The following is an 18,892-nucleotide window of genomic DNA, read 5'->3' on the forward strand; positions in this document are numbered from 1 at the left end:
CAACTCCGGATCAAAACCTTGCAAGGTTAACATTTACTCTAGGCCGTGGAATTTAAATGTAGCACTCGCATGTCTTGAGTTACTGTATACAACAGCGCAAAAGTAAACCCAATCGGTAAATAGTCAAACAGACCCACAATCGACACACACTGCCGACAAGAAAAACAGCTAAACTCGAAGACAGCATATACTGTATATTGTATTTGATTGGATCAGATTAAACTTCTAACTCTGTAAAGCTAAAAATAACAATATGCAAAGTTGATTTCCACTCTTTATATTCCAACTTCTTTATGTTTCTGTTAAGATTACTAAGAAATATCAACTAAAGCTTGTTAATATTTTTTTAGGGCTGTCAAACGATTAATCGCATCCAAAATAAAAGTTTGTGTTTATATAATACAGTATATGTGGGTGTAATGTGTATAATTATATATATATAAAAATACTTACACATTCTTGTATATATTTAAGAAATATTTTTATGTATATACTGTATATAGATTTATATATAATTTATATATTATATAAATATAAATATTTTATATATAAATAATATTTTTTTCTTAAATACACATGCTTGTGTGTGTATTTATATATATAAAAAAATAATTATACACAGAGCACCCACATATATCATATATTATGTAAGCACAAACTTTTATTTTGGATGCGATTAATTGCGATTATTTTTTGAGAAAATTATTATTTGGAGAAAACCAAATCAAATTCTTTGTATTTTTTTATACTTGGCGAATAAAGTTGAATTGAATTGAATTAATCGTTTGACAGCCCTAATTTCAAATACCGCTGATGTTTCTTATCTTTTTGGACTGACATCTGTGAGCAGTTTGAATTTTTTTACCATAAATATTTCATATTGATGACAGAGAACAGATGAGGACTGAGTCATTGTTGATCTCAGATAAGCGTTTACCGTGAGGCCGAGGCTATTTCTTCTGAGTTGCCTTGGGCTGTTCATCTGGCTCATGTTCTGGTAGAGCAGCTCAAACAATGGCAGGTACAGCAGACAGATGCGGGCCTGTTGGTTCTGTCGTGAGGTCAATGGTAAATGAATGATTATATCACACAGTGGCAGAAACAATGGAAGGTATTGTAAGTCACTTGTCATTAATGCTGGCAAGTGTGTTTGCCCTGCAGCTTTCAAAAGAACATGAACTTTCCAAAAGCTTCCATGATTTGAATAACGCAGGAACAATCTATTTTGACAATTACATGGCTACATATTACACAATAATCGAAAAATGAGTTCAAACCTGACAATTCCTGAAATAGTTTAGCATGGTAATGAATAAGACAATGATCATGTATTTGGTTTTGGTGGAATAGATATGTATGTGGAATATATACTGCACAGCATTTTCACCTCTTGTCCCGCACATCGCACATTGAGGAAATGTCCCACATTTTCATCAGTCTATTAGTTGTGCATGCGTTCTTTTGCCTTTTCTAAGAAAGCATTCCACTTATTACTTTTGCTGCGTAGTTTTCAGCGCTTCGTCATAAGTACAAATACAACAGCTGTGTTTTAGCTATACACTATCCAATGGCTGAAAAGAAAGGAGTAAACACGGTCACTCGTTAGTTGTGACGGCTGTCAATCAAAATGTGGACCAATTAGGTAAATTAAAATTTTAATTTAACGGAATTTATCTGTTGTTGTTGTTTAACCTGCAGTGGTTGTTTTAATTCACATCCTTTCTAAAAATATGAACGTTTTTGGTTTTGGTTTTTAATATATTCTTAATATATAAGACTGTCTAATTGTCTGTCTAAATATATAAGATACCTAATTTCATGTTGTTTTATATTTTATTTGTTGGATTTTTGCTGGACTTGGTCAGAACTGTTTCTAAAATATTTATATACATGATTCCTGCTGCCTTTGGGCTCAGAGATGCTGAATTTAAATGACTTTTTTTTTTTTTGAAAAAAAAAAAAGAAAAGAAAAAAAGGATTTTTTCTGGAAGGGACTAAAGAACAAATAATTTTTATCAGCTGAAAGGCAGAATATAAATGTTTTTATCAAGTTTTATAACATATAATGTTTTTATAAGTTTTATAAGACATTATATAACAGTTTCAGGGTATGTTTTAGTGTTGGTAACATGTCCCACATTGTCCCACACAAACTTATAATTGTCCCACATTTGGTTTGTTTGATGGTGGTCACCCTATAGATATGCCACTCTGCTGCTGCTGTTGGTTATTGCTGTTTTCGCTGCTGCTGTTATTGCTGCCGTTGATACTGTTATTGCTCAGTAGATAGGAATAATAATATTAATAATAATAACAAAATTATTATATGAAATGTAACTAACAAAATTGTACTAAAGACCAACATTAAACTCCTCGAAAATATTCCTGGAATGATCCGTCCCATATGTGAGAGTGAAAGTCATTCTTGTGAGTAAGTCTAGGCATGTTTTCAAATAAAAAAAATCAGGAAAAAAGCCACACCATACAAGCTTCTGAAGTTCACTGTGTTCTTGAAACTGCGCTATGATCACGTTTACAGATGTTCTGGCACCAGTAGTATCACAATGTAAAAAAGAAAATGTTGAGAAATCTTGTTGAGACTAAACAGACCATGGTGACTTCTCAACAAATGCGATCGAGAGATGTGTCAGTGGCAACGATCTGGAACTTTAATCTGGATGCACAAAGTCTTGCATTTGCATAACAGACAGATGTCTGGCTGAAGTGAACGCACAATGTGCTGCAGTTACTGCTATCGTGACAATGGCGTGGACATAACTCGAGGATTTCTTTGCATTAATCTAGGCCACATCTTGATAAAAGATAAAATGCAAATGCCACACATTTCAATAACATCAACCTGCTTATTCATTGTGGTCATCTCAAAAGCCTTCCTGTGCATGATTTCCTGTAAGTGACATACTGTACAGGAATGCTTAAAGGTGCTCTATGCGGTTTTTAGCGGCCTCTAGTGGTGATGTTTCAGAATGCAACAAGAGCGCTCGTGCTCGTGTGCTTGTGCGTGCTCGATTACCGTCAACGCAACGGAGAAAGCATCATCTCACAACATGCTGGAAACTCATGTAAACTCCCACTGCAGGTACAATAATAGCCTACTTTTATCAGCTTGACGTTGAACTAATGCTCTGTTCTCGTTCATGATAATGTTACAATAAACTGCATTTAGCCGACATGTGATGTTATATAGCATAAGCCATTTCTCCAACTATTTGTGTATCTTTCACAATCAGCAATGCCAACATAGGTGAATGTATAATATGATAACGAACACGGTTAGTGAACTAGACTAGTGAACAATTTCAGTGTAACAGTAAGATCGTATGAAGTAACATTACTGTACTGAACGTGTCTGGAAATGTGTATAAACAGTGTATATATAGTGGGATGACGACGTTAGTCGGTAGATCTAGTAAATAAAATAAGTTACATCCTAAAGCACCGACTTTTTGTTATCCTGGAACATTCATTTGTATTCATTTCATGTTTCATGTAGTTTACCTTGCTATTTCACTAGAGTTAACTAATATGTTGCCGATCTGATCCGCGTTTTCGTCTGGAGTCGATCAGATTCACGTTTTGCCTGACGAGCTTCAGCAGATAAAACTTTTTTTTTTATATTTATGTGGAGTTTGTGTTGGAGTCTGTGTTGTGGTGGATGCAGGACGTTTTGGTGGGTTATCATACTCCATGTTGTCAGCTGAAGTGCCGTTTGTCGCATAGACTGTATATAAGGATAGAGAGGCTCGGGAGCGCGCATGCACGTCACAGGAAATCCGACCCGGAGACCTCACATATAAATATGAATATTGGCCTTCAGAGGTAATAACAAAACCCATAAAATGGATCATTGCAATGTGTGATTACAACCCCTTTAAACACAGGCTATAAAAAAGGATTCATTTTGTAAAAAAAGTTGCATATAGGACCTTTAAGGCGTTACTAAACCCTAAACCAATTTTTTTTAGTTAATGATTTGTACGAATGGGGCTTTATTAGTGCTGATCATTGATTTGTGTATAAAGTGTTTTAATTCTACAATATATGGTGTAAAAACGTCTGAGTGCTGCCCTCTTCAGGTTGAACGGTGGCTACTGCAGTTGAATTTTCCTATTGGATGTTTGCAGTGGCTCGTGACGAAAGTGGTGAGAGCTAACGTAAACACATTCCAGCTCACTACGCCCGTGGTATGAGCTCACTACGCCCTTGGCAGTATAAAACCATGTGTTTTTAAACCAACGTTTTCATCGTTCATCAATTGGAAAAAAAATATATTCCTATGACATTGTTTATCTGCGCCATTAACGTTGTGGTCTGCTATTCTTTTATATATATATTTTTAATTATTATTATTTTTATCAGAACAAGGTACATTGAGGCACAGTATTCAGTGACATAACACTATTACAGGTCCCAAAAAAATAAAATAAATAAATAAATAAATTTTTTTTTTTAAAAAGCTATTCTGTTATATTTATGATGATTTTTAGAACTATATCGTTATTGTTCTTGGCGTGAATGGGCCTTTAGTAAACAACTAATTAATCCAATAGTGCAAAACAAAAGACTGCCGGTGAGTCTGAAACTAGACCAAGACTGCAGGCGAACAATCGCACTCGGACTGCAGCAAACATTAACGTTATTAAACAGTTATGTAAAGTTGCACATGCAAAACAGCAGTCCTCCTTCTAGGGTCAAAGAATGACACTCCTAATTCAGCAGCAGCAGGGACATGGCAAAGAGGAAGTGGGTTAAACTTGCAAAATCAAACAAGTTTGTACGCTTGCATAACTTACCTTAAAAGCATTGTATCTGTCATCTATGGCGTGTTTGATCATGAGGTTCTTGAGGGTGGCCACAGCCAGCTGTCTGATCTCTGGGCATGCCTGGAGTCCATCGGCCACCTCTCGCAGAAGCAGACCCACCAGGAAATGGTTCTTACAGTAGTCCTCGGTCAGGCTGTACTCCAAACTCTGATCTGAAACATATCCTTAGAGGGTCAGTACTGGAAATATTTCATTTGTCATGATCTTTTCTGCAATCTGTCTGGCCTTTTAGTAGAAAGTGTCAAGCAACACTTTTATTTCATGCATCTTTAAAATCTTAAAATGCATCAAATGGTACTTAACATACAGGTGCAACAGGTAACTCCTGTGTTAAGACGTTTGTGATTGTGAAAAGGCATCCAAACGAAAAGGCCGTGTCTATAGTAGTGATTTTTTTCTGAAAGGTGACTTCACTGCATTCCAGACATCACACAATAACAGAAACAGAAACCAAAGAGTGACAGAAAAACCTTGTGTTTAATTCAACTGTATTTCTTTGTTAGAAAACCAGTCATGCAATTTCAATCAAATGCAAATGATCTCGAACAATGGTGACATGATTTTCCCCCAGAGCTCAAGGAAGTTCATGTTTTCCTCATCCTCATGTTTCTTCAGTCATGCGTGCTGTTACACCAGTTCAGCAACACTAAAGGAAAATGTTTAAATAATCTTTACACAAACAGTGCAGTAAGTCAGTTCTTTTTAAACTTGACTAAATGTCTCAGCGGTTTTCTAGGCACTCGCATTAAATTGATCAAACAATACATTATTACAGACGTTTATAATGTTATAAAATAATTCTACTTCCTGGTTCCTGGAAAAGAATCATGGTTTCCACAAGAAATGAAGCGATTTTCAACATTGATAATATAAGGAATGTTTCTTGAACAGGAAGGATCATGTGACACCGAAGACTGGAGTAATGATGCTGAAAATTCAGCTTTGCATCACAGAAATAACTTACATTTTAAAATGTATTCAAATATTGAACAAAACAGTTTGTACAATTGTAAAAATATTTCATTAATAATTATTAATAATAATTTTTTTTTTCAAAATAGCTGATTGTTGACATTGTTGGAAATGTTAGGATATTGCAAGTACCACAAGTCAACAAAATGGTTTTTGCATATTTTAATCAAAAAATCTTACATAGTGTGCCTTTAAGGTGGCATCTGTCATTTTAGCAGCTTAAAGAGTAACTAAACCCTAAACCAACTTTTTTTTAGTGAATGATGTGTAAGAATGGATCTTTATTAATACCAGCCATTGATTTGAGTAACTTTTTTGACATTTGTGTATAAAGTGTTTTATTTCTGCAATATATGGTGTAAAAACGTCTTAGTGCTGCCCTCTTCAGGTTGAACGATGGCTAGCTACTGCAGTTCAATTTTCCTATTGGATGTTCCGCACTTCGTGACGTACGCAGGTTTCAGCTCACCACGCGAGCTACGCCCTTAGCAGTATAAAAACCAGCTTGTTTAGTCAAAACCACTGTAGCGAGTCACGGGAGTTGGAATTGCGAGTATTGAAAAGTGTTTTAGCTTCTATTTCGTCCCCTCTATCTCCGCTGGGGTCTGCCCACTTTTTCAGCATTTTTCAAATATTGCCAGTGGGTGGAGTCAGGCTCTGACCAGGGGTTTAGTTACCCTTTAACAGCACTGGTCACTGTGAACTCTTAAAGGGATACTCCACTATTTTTGGAAATAGGCTCATTTTACCACTCCCCCAGAGTTAAACAGTTGGGTTTTACCGTTTTCGAATGTATTCAGCCGATTTTCTGATATTTAGAAGAATATCAGTAACCAGACAGTTTCTGGTCTCATTGACTTCCATATTATTTTATTTTTTTTTATCAGAAAATTGGCTGAATGGATTCAAAAATGGTAAAACTCAGTTGTAAAATGTGGAGTATCCCTTTAAGGAATGGAAAATATCATATGCTTTTTGTTTCAAAGAATGTAATTTGGTTTTGGAAAAACATGAAGGTAAGTAAATAATGAAAACCTTGCATATTTGGAAAACCAATCCCATTAATCCCTGTAATCAGAATTTAAAACAGAACAGCCACATTTCCTCACATTTTCCTGTACAACACTAGTAATAGAAATCAGATTACGACACACAAGATGTTTCCGCACTCATTCTGATCAGTGCACAGTATATAATTACAGTTTGGAGAGAAAGTAAAGACAGAACATGACAGACAAATGCAGTCAAGTGTAACAGCAACAAACTCAGACAGCATGAAACACGGCCCTTTAAACTTCTATAGAGTAAAACAATCCCAAAAATCCTCTGTCACAACCCACAGTCATTTCGTTTCCTTTCAACAGACCAAATCAAATATGCAATGCTTGGTGACAGAAAAAGCAAAAGTGTGAAATGCAGTTAGACAGTGATTCATGAGTGATGCTGGAGCGTAGCAAGGCAATTAGTGGGGTTATCAGGACGATAATCTGGCGACTGGAAGTGCATTGGCATTGGTCGGCATCACCTACCTACGACGCCGAAACACTCCGCCGCGTACGAAATAAAATCTGAAATAATGAATAAAGGAAGCAATCATGCAGGATTGCATCAACAGTGGTGGGAGTGAAGCTGTGAGGGTGTGTGGATGCGTCTGGGATGAAATACTGCCTCTCTAATAGGGTTGGGAATCGGAAATCTAAAACTTAAGGGGAGGAATTGGATACTTGTTACACACACCCAAAACGTGCGCACAGAAAGCCGCTTCTCATACTGAATAGTAGGGCTGGGTATTTACACAAATTTCACAATTTCCATTCACAAGCTTGCAATTCGATTTCGATTCCGATTCAATATTGATTATTTTAGATATCAGTTATAATAAATGGCAAATTTTCTCACGGAAATCAAATCTCTTAACTAATGCTGTAAACTATGGGAGTCTAGTTGTAGCCTACTAGGCTTCATTAGCCTAATATGAAGGTAATAATGAACTGTTTTGTAGCTATACAAACACTTAAATTACACATGAAGAACATTAAGATTATAATGCATATGTAATATGGTGTATATATTTAGCAAAATGCTCCTCTCTAGAGTTATTTTTTCTAGCTGACTAACGAGTTTATGTGGGTTTTCTGAGGTAAATATATGACGATACATTGATTACAAGCTGTTTAACTGACGTCTTTCCACGGTTGAAACGCTGATTGAGCGAATCAATGTGACATGATACGGATTTCGATAAGTTGTACTCTATCTTTTAACACACTTTCAGATGCTTATTCATGTTTATTTCTCGCTGTGACTGGTATTATTAACCCGGAAGTGAGATCAGCGCTGCTGCTTCTCTTGAGCTGCGCCAGAGCGATCTCACGCCACAACGCCAAAACGCTATTTATGTTTTTGAATTTCTAAAGAAAATGGACGTAATTTGAAAATTGAGACTTTGTTTCATATCAATAGTAACAAAGGACAAAGACTATTGCGATTTTTTGGACGCGCGCAGTCGAGATACAATGTCCCATTCATTTAAATGAAACAGGATGACTAATCGATTCTTGAGATTTAAGAATCGATATCGTAAAAATCGCTACGAATCGATATTCGTAAAAATGAGAATCGATTAATATCGAGAAATCGATATTTATTACCCAGCCCTAAATAGTGCATGATACTGAACTGAGTTCTCTTTAGCATATTTTTGCACTTGAGTGGACAAATACACACAAAAATACGTCAAATCTCCACGTAAAAACTGTCGGTTATGTCTTAAGTGACAAAGAAAACGCACGTGTCAGTATATTGGATCCGTGCAGCTCTTAAAGCGACAGCAGCCTAATATTCCTGCTGCCGTCTCTATTATAGCATTAAACAACAAAAGATAAAGAGAACATTCACTCGCTGTTCTTGACTGAAAAACTTTTGTAACTATATTTGTTATGTAAATTTTACTTATAAAGCGACATCTGATTACAGTTTCTGACTACCTGAAAAGCTTAAAACAATGTTCAGTCATGTGATTTCTAATTTTTAATTACTGAGTTTTTACTTCTCTTTAATATTACTTACTATGTATATACTATGGTATTTTTAAACCATACACTCTAAAAAAATGCTGGGTTGTTTCAACCCAAATTTGGGTCAAATATGGACAAACCCAAATGTTGGGTTAAAAATGTAATTAAAAAAATTACAGTTGAAAGTGAAAGTTGGGTTAAAATTTTAAATTACATTTTTAACACAACATTTGGGTTTTTCCATATTTGACCCAAATTTGGGTTAAAACAACTCAGCATTGTTTAGAGTGTAGGCAAATGTTCCTTGTGTTCTTTAGCCAGTTGACTTTGGTTCATGGTATTCAGCTGCAATCAAATGTTTTGCAATTAGACTTGCAATTAAACGTGAAAGATTTCTAAGTTGTTGTTTTTGACCTTAATGGAATCAAAAGTAGGAATCGGAATAGATAAGCAGAATCGTTAAAAACAATACCCAACCCAAATACCCAAATACCCAATACCCAAAAAACTCAAAGTTGGTAATGCATTATGCACCGATAAACACTTTAAACATCCATCTTGCATGTTTTTTTAATCTTGCATGTTTGTAAAATGTTTTTGCTAATTTTCAATCATTTGTCTGAACTTTATCTGAACTGTGTTTGTGGTGTGACAGTCAGTGGAATAGCAATCCTGACAAAATATATAAAATATGTAGCTTTAAAGGAGTGATCCATGCTGACTGACTGAACGTAGTAGTATATAGAGACTGTTTTATTAGTTTCCGATTAGAAATCCAAAAACTGATAAACACATGACAGCCATTATTTGTGTTATAAATAGGGTTGTCAAACGATTAATCGTGATTAATCGCATCTAAAATAAAAGTTTGTGTTTACATAATATATGTGGGTGCACTGTGTATAATTATTTTATATATATATAAATACACACACATGCTTGTATACATTTAAGAAATATTTCCATGTATATACTGTATATAGATTTATATATAATTTATAATATATATAAATATAAATATTTTATATATAAATAAAAACAAATCTTAAATATACATCCATGTGTGTGTATTTATATATATATACACAAATAATTATACACAGTGCACCCACATATATTATGTAAACACAAACTTTTATTTTGGATGTGATTAATCGCGATTAATCGTTTGACAGCCCTAGTTTAATATTAGTAGGGGTTAAACGGATTGTTACGGATCAGCCCCCACGGTTCGGCACGCATGTGATTTGCGGACTAATTTTAAGTTTAACCGCATAGTCTGAAAGTTTATAATTTGTATGTGGTTTGTCTTGCTGGTTTACACATTCAATTGATTTCAAACCATTCCAGCGCTAGAAGAGGCAAAAGAGAGTTTTTATCAACACCGAAACATAGCTGATCCGAAAAATGATCCGATCCGTGACTCAAAAACTGCAATATGATCCAAAACCACGGGTTTTGTGATCCGTTGAATCACTAGTGTTTAGGGAAAACAAATTAGATGTTAAGCTTAGATGTCATCACCCCCCATTTCATGACGCTTGAATCCCTGTGTAGCTCGGTTTTCAGGTTCAAGTAACATGGCGTGAGGAATGGTGGTACTAGCAGATCTGAATGTGGTGAAGTCGTTAGACTGGAATGAGGGGAGGATGAGGGCAGGGGAAAGCCATGGCAGTCACAATGATAGGGTGGAGACACCTACCCTGCACTCGCTGCAACTTGGTCCGGCCGAACGCCATGGGCAGGTTAAGAGGAATGTAGTGCTCGTGGTTGCACACCGTCATGAGAAAATCGAACTTCATCTCTGTAAGCACCTGTGAATATTGGACATGAAACTGATGAGTGAGTTGCTGGAGAAGTTGGTTTAGATATATAGATGTGTAACAGACAGATTTGAGATTTATCGCAAAAGTGCATCTGCTCAAGTTCAGACAAGCTAAACGCCTAAATTCACATCCTAGTTGTTACTAACAGACAGTACAAATAAGGGAGGCCAATATTACAATTCTGGCTGGTACGATATTACATGAATTGTTTTTATGTGATGTCTGACAAAAAATAAAATGCAAACATTAAACTATAATATTTTGTAAACTGTAATATTTTGTGCAAATAAAAAATAAATAAATTACTGAAAAGTAAACTTTTGTTGTTAGTTTTTAGTTAGAATTTAAAAATGAAAGAAAAACGGATGTTCATTTGGAGATTTGCTAAAAAATTATATTTAACCGTGTTATTTAAATTAAATATTATTTAACTATTAGAATTAATTTTTAAATATCATCTTCACGTGAGCTGATATAAACTAAGGTAAACAGAAATATAGTGGAAATTAACATGTACAATTAAATATCAAGTATCAACCGATACAACAAATATATTAATATATATAAAAGTATATATATATATATATATTAGGGCTGTCAAATGATTAATCGGATCCAAAATAAATGTTTGTGTTTACATAATATAAGTGGGTGCACTGTGTATAATTATTTTATATATATATATATATATATATATATATATATATATATATATATATAAATACACACACATGCTTGTATATATTTAAGAAATATTTTCATGTATATACTGTATATATATTTATATATAATTTATATTATATATAAATATAAATATTTCATATATAAATAATATTTTTTTCTTAAATATGCATACATGTGTGTGTATTTATATATATACAAAATAATTATACACAGTACGCCCACAAATATTATGTAAACACAAACTTTTGTGTTTACATTATCATAATACTTTGCTCCCCTGATGGTTCTTATCATTAACAAAAAAAAAAAGTGCAATATTCTCAAATTTCAGTGATATACTCATGCTTTCCATAAATATTTTTCAAAAAACAGGTTTATATGAAAAGCATAGTAACACTATTTTACAGTGTAATTATTTTTACATAATTACACGCAACTAACGTTAACCCCACACGCTAATCCCATAGTAAATATATGCAATTAATTATCATAACTCAGTATTCAAATGTATAGAAAGAGTATTTGAGTAAACATTCATTTAATTTAGAAGACTAAATTTTATTAGGTTTGTTAGTCACAGAAAAAAAATAGGAATAGACAAAAGTCCCGCAGCTCGTGACAATGAGATTGTTAACACTGCTGGTCCATGTGATTATTTCAAGCATAAAATACAAACATTATAATGCATTTTATTTAATGGCGCCTTTCATAACACCCAAGGTGCCTCATAAGCAATAGAAAACATTAGCCTATCAACCATCAACCTCTCAAACATGGTTTCATCAGATATTTGCAGATTAATAATTTGCACCGTATCAATGCATGTGCATTCCAGGGACAGTCTAGACGGCTGTGGCACACAGTTTTTGCAAGTCAAAATAAGTTCTGCATGATGTTATGATAGAAACCCTCAGTGATATCAACAGCACAGAGAAGCTATTCCAGAAAAAACATTATGACTCACACACATCATCTAGATGTCTGTTGAGAAAGTCCTCACAGAGAAGTCAATCTCTTAACAATCAAAACGGAAAAACATCAACTCCCTATGAATACCCAATTGGTTTGATGAGATAAAAGCAACGAAGCAAGAGAGCTGTACCTGCCAAAGCAAACAATATGTCAAATGACCTAAAACAGTTCAAGTATTGGTCTGGTGACCAGGCGTCCCGTTTTTCAACTCTAATTTTAGTGTCCCGACTTACTATGAAAAAATCATGTTTTGTCCCGTAAATTCATTGTTAATTCATATTTTATATATACCGTAAAACTTCAAATAATAGCCGAGTCCCAAATAGACACCTGTCTCTTTTACACGCCTGGTGTTTGGGTAAATAAAAGCCGGTCTCAAATAAAGGCCGGTTTTGGATTGTTTTTGATCTTCTAATGCTACGTTCACACCAGACGCGAATAGCGCGTCAGGCGCGAATGATTTCAATGTTAAGTCAATGCAAAGACGCTTTACGCGCGTGAAAAATTCCTGCGGCGCGAATGAGGCGTGGAGCGAGGCGTGGAAGTTCGCACGAATTGAGCGTCTGGCTAGTTAAGCGCGTTACGCGCGAATGATTCAGTTAGTGCCATTTGTGCATTCACGCGTTTGACGCGAATTCGCGTCTGCCGCCCGAGTTGAAAAATCTGAACTTTGGCGTGAATTCGCGCCGCGCTAACCAATCAGGAGCCTAGCTGCTTTCTCACGTGGTGAAGTGTCTGGATACTTCAATAAATTATTTTGTTAATATGACTAAATGGCTCTGAAGGGTCCGGTGGACACAAATATACGGCGACGATGATCCCCACGCCGCTGTTCTGCTCTCCAGAGTAAATACAGAGCGGTAACTCTCTTGATGAATGCTCGGTCGACATAAAAACAATGGCCGCCAACGGATTTCGATTCTGACGCGCGTGACGCTTCAAACTTTTGTTTTTACGCGCGCCAGTTTCGCTCTTGACATGCGAATTAACACAAAGTGGTCAAGCGTCAAACTAGACGCGTCAGGCGCAAATTTGACGCGCGATTCGCGTCCGGTGTGAACGTAGCATAAAACTCGCCAGATCTAAAACCCTCGCTCATATTAATCAAAATCTCGCAATTCTTGCACATATGTCTGGGCCGTCAAGTTTCGATCCCTTAGGCAGCCTATGTAGCAAAAAAATGTAATCAAAAATATCTTCATTTGTGTTCCGAAGATGAACGAAGGTCCTACGGGGTTGGTACAGCATGGGGGTCAGTAATTAATGACTTCATTTTCATTTTTGGGTGAACTAACCCTTTAATGGTCAAGATACAAATGTTATTGTGAAGACCACCAGGTTGATCGATTAGTGTTGGCAACCCTAGAGCCAATGTCAGTAGCATTGCTTTGGCTGTATAATGGAGTTGAATCTTTTTTGCCTACCTTTGGATCTTTCAGGCTGAAGCCACACATGTAGTCATTTATCAAACTGAAAGCAAATCCTCTGTTCATAAACGTTAGGCAGCGCTGTGCAGGGAAAGACAGAACAACATTGTGCAAATCAGTGAGTTCATGAGAAAAATCAATCACAAATCAAATAAATATCATACAATTAAATAACACACCAATCATATTTTATACAAACAAGTTTGTTTGGTAAAACTCTACGGGATCTTGAATGTTAGCCAAACATTCAGTGAAATCCATCTTGGCTTAATGAGTAATCCATAATTCATACATGGTGACTACTGGTAGCCGAGAAACTATATAAAAAATATTACCATAACACAATCTTACTATGCTGACCAAGCCCACATGTTGAAACACACTTCAAATAATGTCTATTAATAGATTACTTTAATAGTTCCTTAAAAAAGAGACTGGAGTGTTAAATATCAGTAATATTTTATTGTAAGAAAACAAAAATACTGACTCATCGACCTCTTTTCCTCAATTCAGTTTAATTATTAGTCTAAAGGGCAAGCTACGATTAATGTTAAAGTAGAATATCAGACTATCAGAATATCTTGTGCTCATTTTAAAGAACATGTACATAATGCGGTTCAGACTATTAAAATCTAAACTATAGTCCTGACCCTAATGAAGCGCTTAAGAGTAAAGAACATTTTACACGGTATGCAGAGACTGCCAGTTTCATATATATATATATATATATACAGTTATATAAAAATATTTGAGCCTCTCTTGTATTGTTGATCGAAAACTGTATAAGATATATATATATATATATATATATATGCTCAATAAAAAACTTTACAATCAATATACATATATATATATATATATATATGTATATATATTGATTGTAAAGTTTTTTATTTATTTCCTAGTTTAAATTCATTTCCTAGTTTATCTACGTGCGTCTGTGGAAGAAAAAGCCCGCTTTGCATGGGTGTAAAATAGGAACGAAACATGCGTCAGTGTACGAAGTCATTTGCGCCGGGTAGGATAGGGCCCTGAGTGTGTTTATGCAACTAGGCACTAGGGCCTAACATGGCTAGCCATTGTGTTAAGACATTGTCTTAAGTTCTAGTGTGACCCACAAGCAGTTAGTCAAGGGCAGTCCGTCTTAGTATTCGGTATCAAATTAGGCTATTAGACAAACTGATTTAACACACTTAACTGAGTCACACATTTGTTATCTTCCCGGTCAAAAGTGACCGGACACCTAAAAATTTAATTTCCTCCATCCCAGTAAAACCAATGCAATTTATTTTTGTTCTATAATATTTATTCTTTGTAATTTAGTATTTTGAGACAATTTGATTCAATTTATTAATATTTATGCAATATTTATGGTCTGTAAAAATACATAAATTTTTCTATATACTGTATATTATTTTTTTCAAAAAATTATTAATGCAGTATTTTAGTTTAATATAGAGTCTAAGCCTTCAGAAATTTTTTTTTTTTTTTGAAGAAAATTAGCACCATCTGGTTACAGTATAGAGAAAAAGCGTAGATTCATGGTGTAACCACTAGATAGTACAGCTCTCTATGGAGAAGCATGTGAATTCCCCAGATGTTTATGAACACATTTTTTTTTTTTGGTGGATTTGAATATATAGTTGAAACAATCTCAAAAACGATTTTTTATTAAAAAATGTTTAAAAAAAAAAAAAAAGAAATAAATAAAAATTTGTGAATTTTTGTGTTTTTGTCAATTTCCCATTCATTTCCTATGGGGGTCATTTTTGACAAAAAACCACAAGTGTGACTATTTTTTTTAAGACTACTTAGCATGTTCAGATCATGACCTCAATTTTTTGTGTGTTCACATACATAATGCCATAAAAGTCACCAAGTTTCGTAACATTCCGATGAAGCTGTGATTTTTAAAAATTCAAAACATACTTTTTGTAATCAAAATTTATTGTGTGTATGTGTATAAAAGTGTGTTTGTATGTGTGTGCGTTCGGGTGGGTTTGTCTGTTTTGCACTCTAGATGTTGTAGAGTGTCACCCCTTTCTTGCGGTGTACTTTTTTTTTAGAATAGTGGCCGATTTGTAGATTGTACATAATTTTAATTTATTATTTTTAGAAATTCAAAACTTTTTTGAAGAGCACCGGAGGGTTAAAGAAAATAAATGGATGTCTAACTTGTATGACTAGTCTTAGAGGTTTATGCAACCAGCCCCCTGGTCTTATTCAAATACTCCAGCTTTAGGCCTGACCTTAATGAAGTTGGCCAGGCTGAAGTTGACGCATCGGGCCTCCTCGGGGATCTCCATATAGCGGATAGTGATGTGAGGCATGATGGACAACAGCAGAGACTGCAGCGCTTGGTGGAATGATTCTGGAAACCTCTGCGCTCGCGGCATCTGTAGGGAATGCAGGTGGTTTCATAGGATTAACCATCATGAATGCTATGAATGCTGCACAGTTTCAGTGGTAACAGCAAATCTTCATTTGTAAGAGAAGTTCTATTAAATTTCATGTCAGTTGTTAATATCCCAGATTAGCACACGGAAATTCAATTACAACAAAAGAGAAAACAGTCATGTGATCGTGTGTTATGCAACCCATTGTGGTGAAGGCATGTAAGAACACCAGACTTCACACATTGGCCCTAGATTGGCATAACATGAGACACAGTTTCAGTTATGCAAATAGGGTCCGATGGCATGTCAAATAGGTCTGAACATGTTTGGAAAGCTGAAACTGTTAAACACACACTGTACATGCAAACGAACACTTAATGTCAACAGTACAGTATAGCCCAGCTTGTGCCTTGTATGTGTTTATGAGTTCATACTGTGTGTGTTTTACACTTTTAAAGAATGAGGAAGTTCACCGCATTCTGTGTACAAATGCAAAAGTTGAAAACATCCTGCTCGACAACCCAGAATTATTAACATCCAGCTAGTGTTTACCTGATGATGACGAGAAAGAAAAGGATTATTTTAAAGAGACAGTTTACCCTCATTAATTAATTTACTCACCCTCATGTCGTTCCAAACTCGTAAGACCTTCATTCATCTTCAGAACACAAATAAAGATATTTATGATGAAATCTGAGAGGTTTCTGAACCAGCCATATGCCAAAATATGTATTTGTGCTCCGAACATAAATGAAAATCATAGCAGAAATTACATTTTTGGGTGAACTAACCCATTGGCAGTTGCATAGCTGTCAATGGAGGGACCGAAATCTCTCAGATTTATTAAAAATATCTTCATTTGTGTTTCCCCGAAGATGAACGAAAGTCTTACAGGTTTGGAACGACTTGAGGGTTAGAAATGAATGACAGAATTTTCATTCTCCGGTGAATTATCACTTTAAAGACAATACTTTGTGAACTTGTGTCGGTCTAAAACATGTGAATGGTTATACTAACTTTCATTCTGTTGCCGTCCTGGAGGTGCTGTGCCATTGACTTGGCCATAGTCTCAAAGAAGAACCAGGAATACTGTAATAAAGACAAAGAGAGAGAGAGGATTTAATACAGAAACACAGTGGAATGTTGAAAATGTGTGCAAATACACATTTTATATACAGATATAATACCACAAACACTACCATTCAAAAGTTTGGAAAAAATAAGATTTTTTTTTTTTAAGATTTTAAAAGGAAGCGTCTTATGCTCACCAAGACTGCATTTATTTGATCAAAAACACAGTAAAATAGTAATATTGTGAAATAGTTTAAAATAACAGTTGAATTTACACCAGTCTTCATGTCACATGATTCTTCAGAAATCATTCTGATATGCTGAAAACAATATATATGTGTATATGGCTAATCATTGGATTGCTTGTAGAGTTACTATGCAAAAACAACATTTTTAGAAGAGTTAAAATAGTTTGTGCTTTTGTGTGAAGTTTTGGATGTTTTGTGTGTAGAGTTTAGAGAAAAGTAGTTTAACAGTAGTTGCATCTAAAATTAATAATAATACAAATTGTGAGTCTATAAATGCCATTCATACAATAGTACAAGATAATCACAACAGTAATACAAAGTGTAAGTGAACTGCATTGCTGAAACAACAAACGTGAAACAGCAAATTCCCTAAAACTTAGTTCTGAGGAAGCTCTGAGAATTGATTTCCCAAAAAAATGTGTCTTTAAGGCGATGCTTAGTCTGTATGAGAAAAGGAGGGTTTATTCGTTCAAATACACTGAGGTAGTCCAGTGGTATTAAATAAAAGAAAGTGTCTTGTGTTATTTGGGTGTGAACGATGACATCATGATCATTATTGTACCAATTCCTCAGAACTTAGACAGCAAACCTCAATTTTGAAGTGAATCCAAAGGAAAGAAACTAGAAACAACAGCGCCTCCTGCTGTGCAAATCGGTCGTATTCAGCATAACGCAACAGTTTTGTCACCTTGAGGAGTTTGTTGCAGGTGTTGGAGTCTGCAGTTTGTTTGAGGATAGTAGTCACAGCTGTAGCCAAAACTTCATGTGTCGTCACAGAGTTTTCTGAAGATGTGTTGTTGATCCGAAACACGTACTGCAAAAGAGAAAAGGTGGTTCAAATTCCATTTTTTTTTTATTGTGGCTTAAAGGAGTAGTTCACTTTTCAAAAAAACTTTTGCTGATAATTTACTCACCCCCATGTCATCCAAGACGTCCATGTCATTCTTTCTTCAGTCGAAAAGAAATTAAGGTTTTTGATGAAAACATTCCAGGATTTTCTCCATGTAATGGACATCAATGGGAACCAAACGGTTCAAGGTCCAAAAGTCAGTTACATTGCAGCTTCAAAGGGCTTCAAATGATTCCAGACGATGAATAAGGGTCTTATCAAGCGAAACGATCGCTCATTTAATAAATAAATAACAAAGTTTAAGTTTTATAAGGTCAAATGCTCGCCTTGCTCTGCTCTGTGATGCGCGTTCGTGACTCTCCTTGTTCAAACTCGTTCATCAAAATGAACGAATCTTTTTCAGAGTCAATTTGTTTGTTTCGTTCGTTGAATTAACCAAATGACTCGGAAAAAGATTTGTTCATTTTGATGAACGAGTTCGAACAGGAGAGTCACGAACGTGCATCACAGAACAGAGCAAGGCGAGCATTTGAGCTTATAAAACTTAAACTTTGTTATTTATTTATTAAATGAGCGATCGTTTCA

The 18,892-nt window shown here is 35.1% G+C and overlaps 1 protein-coding gene across 6 annotated transcripts in view; it reads right to left on the reverse strand.

The window, feature by feature from the left end:
• dock11 (dedicator of cytokinesis 11) overlaps positions 1-18,892 on the reverse strand; it is a 104,579-nt gene that overhangs the window by 46,834 nt on the left and 38,853 nt on the right. For 4 of the 6 annotated variants that reach the window (XM_089130373.1, XM_089130371.1, XM_089130366.1 and 1 more), the window contains exons 26-33: positions 18,146-18,271; positions 17,156-17,227; positions 15,992-16,138; positions 13,740-13,823; positions 10,536-10,647; positions 7,346-7,384; positions 4,815-4,996; positions 938-1,051 (exon numbers count right to left, since the gene is read on the reverse strand). In XM_089130373.1, the coding sequence (XP_088986499.1) occupies positions 938-1,051; positions 4,815-4,996; positions 7,346-7,384; positions 10,536-10,647; positions 13,740-13,823; positions 15,992-16,138; positions 17,156-17,227; positions 18,146-18,271 (876 nt within the window). The remainder of the gene's footprint in view (positions 1-937; positions 1,052-4,814; positions 4,997-7,345; positions 7,385-10,535; positions 10,648-13,739; positions 13,824-15,991; positions 16,139-17,155; positions 17,228-18,145; positions 18,272-18,892) is intronic. The other 2 variants (XM_089130363.1, XM_089130358.1) reach the window with 1 other exon arrangement.

The sequence above is a fragment of the Pimephales promelas genome, chromosome 1, assembly GCF_988280905.1.
Source record: "Pimephales promelas chromosome 1, fPimPro1.hap1.1, whole genome shotgun sequence".
NCBI classification, from domain to species: domain Eukaryota; kingdom Metazoa; phylum Chordata; class Actinopteri; order Cypriniformes; family Leuciscidae; genus Pimephales; species Pimephales promelas.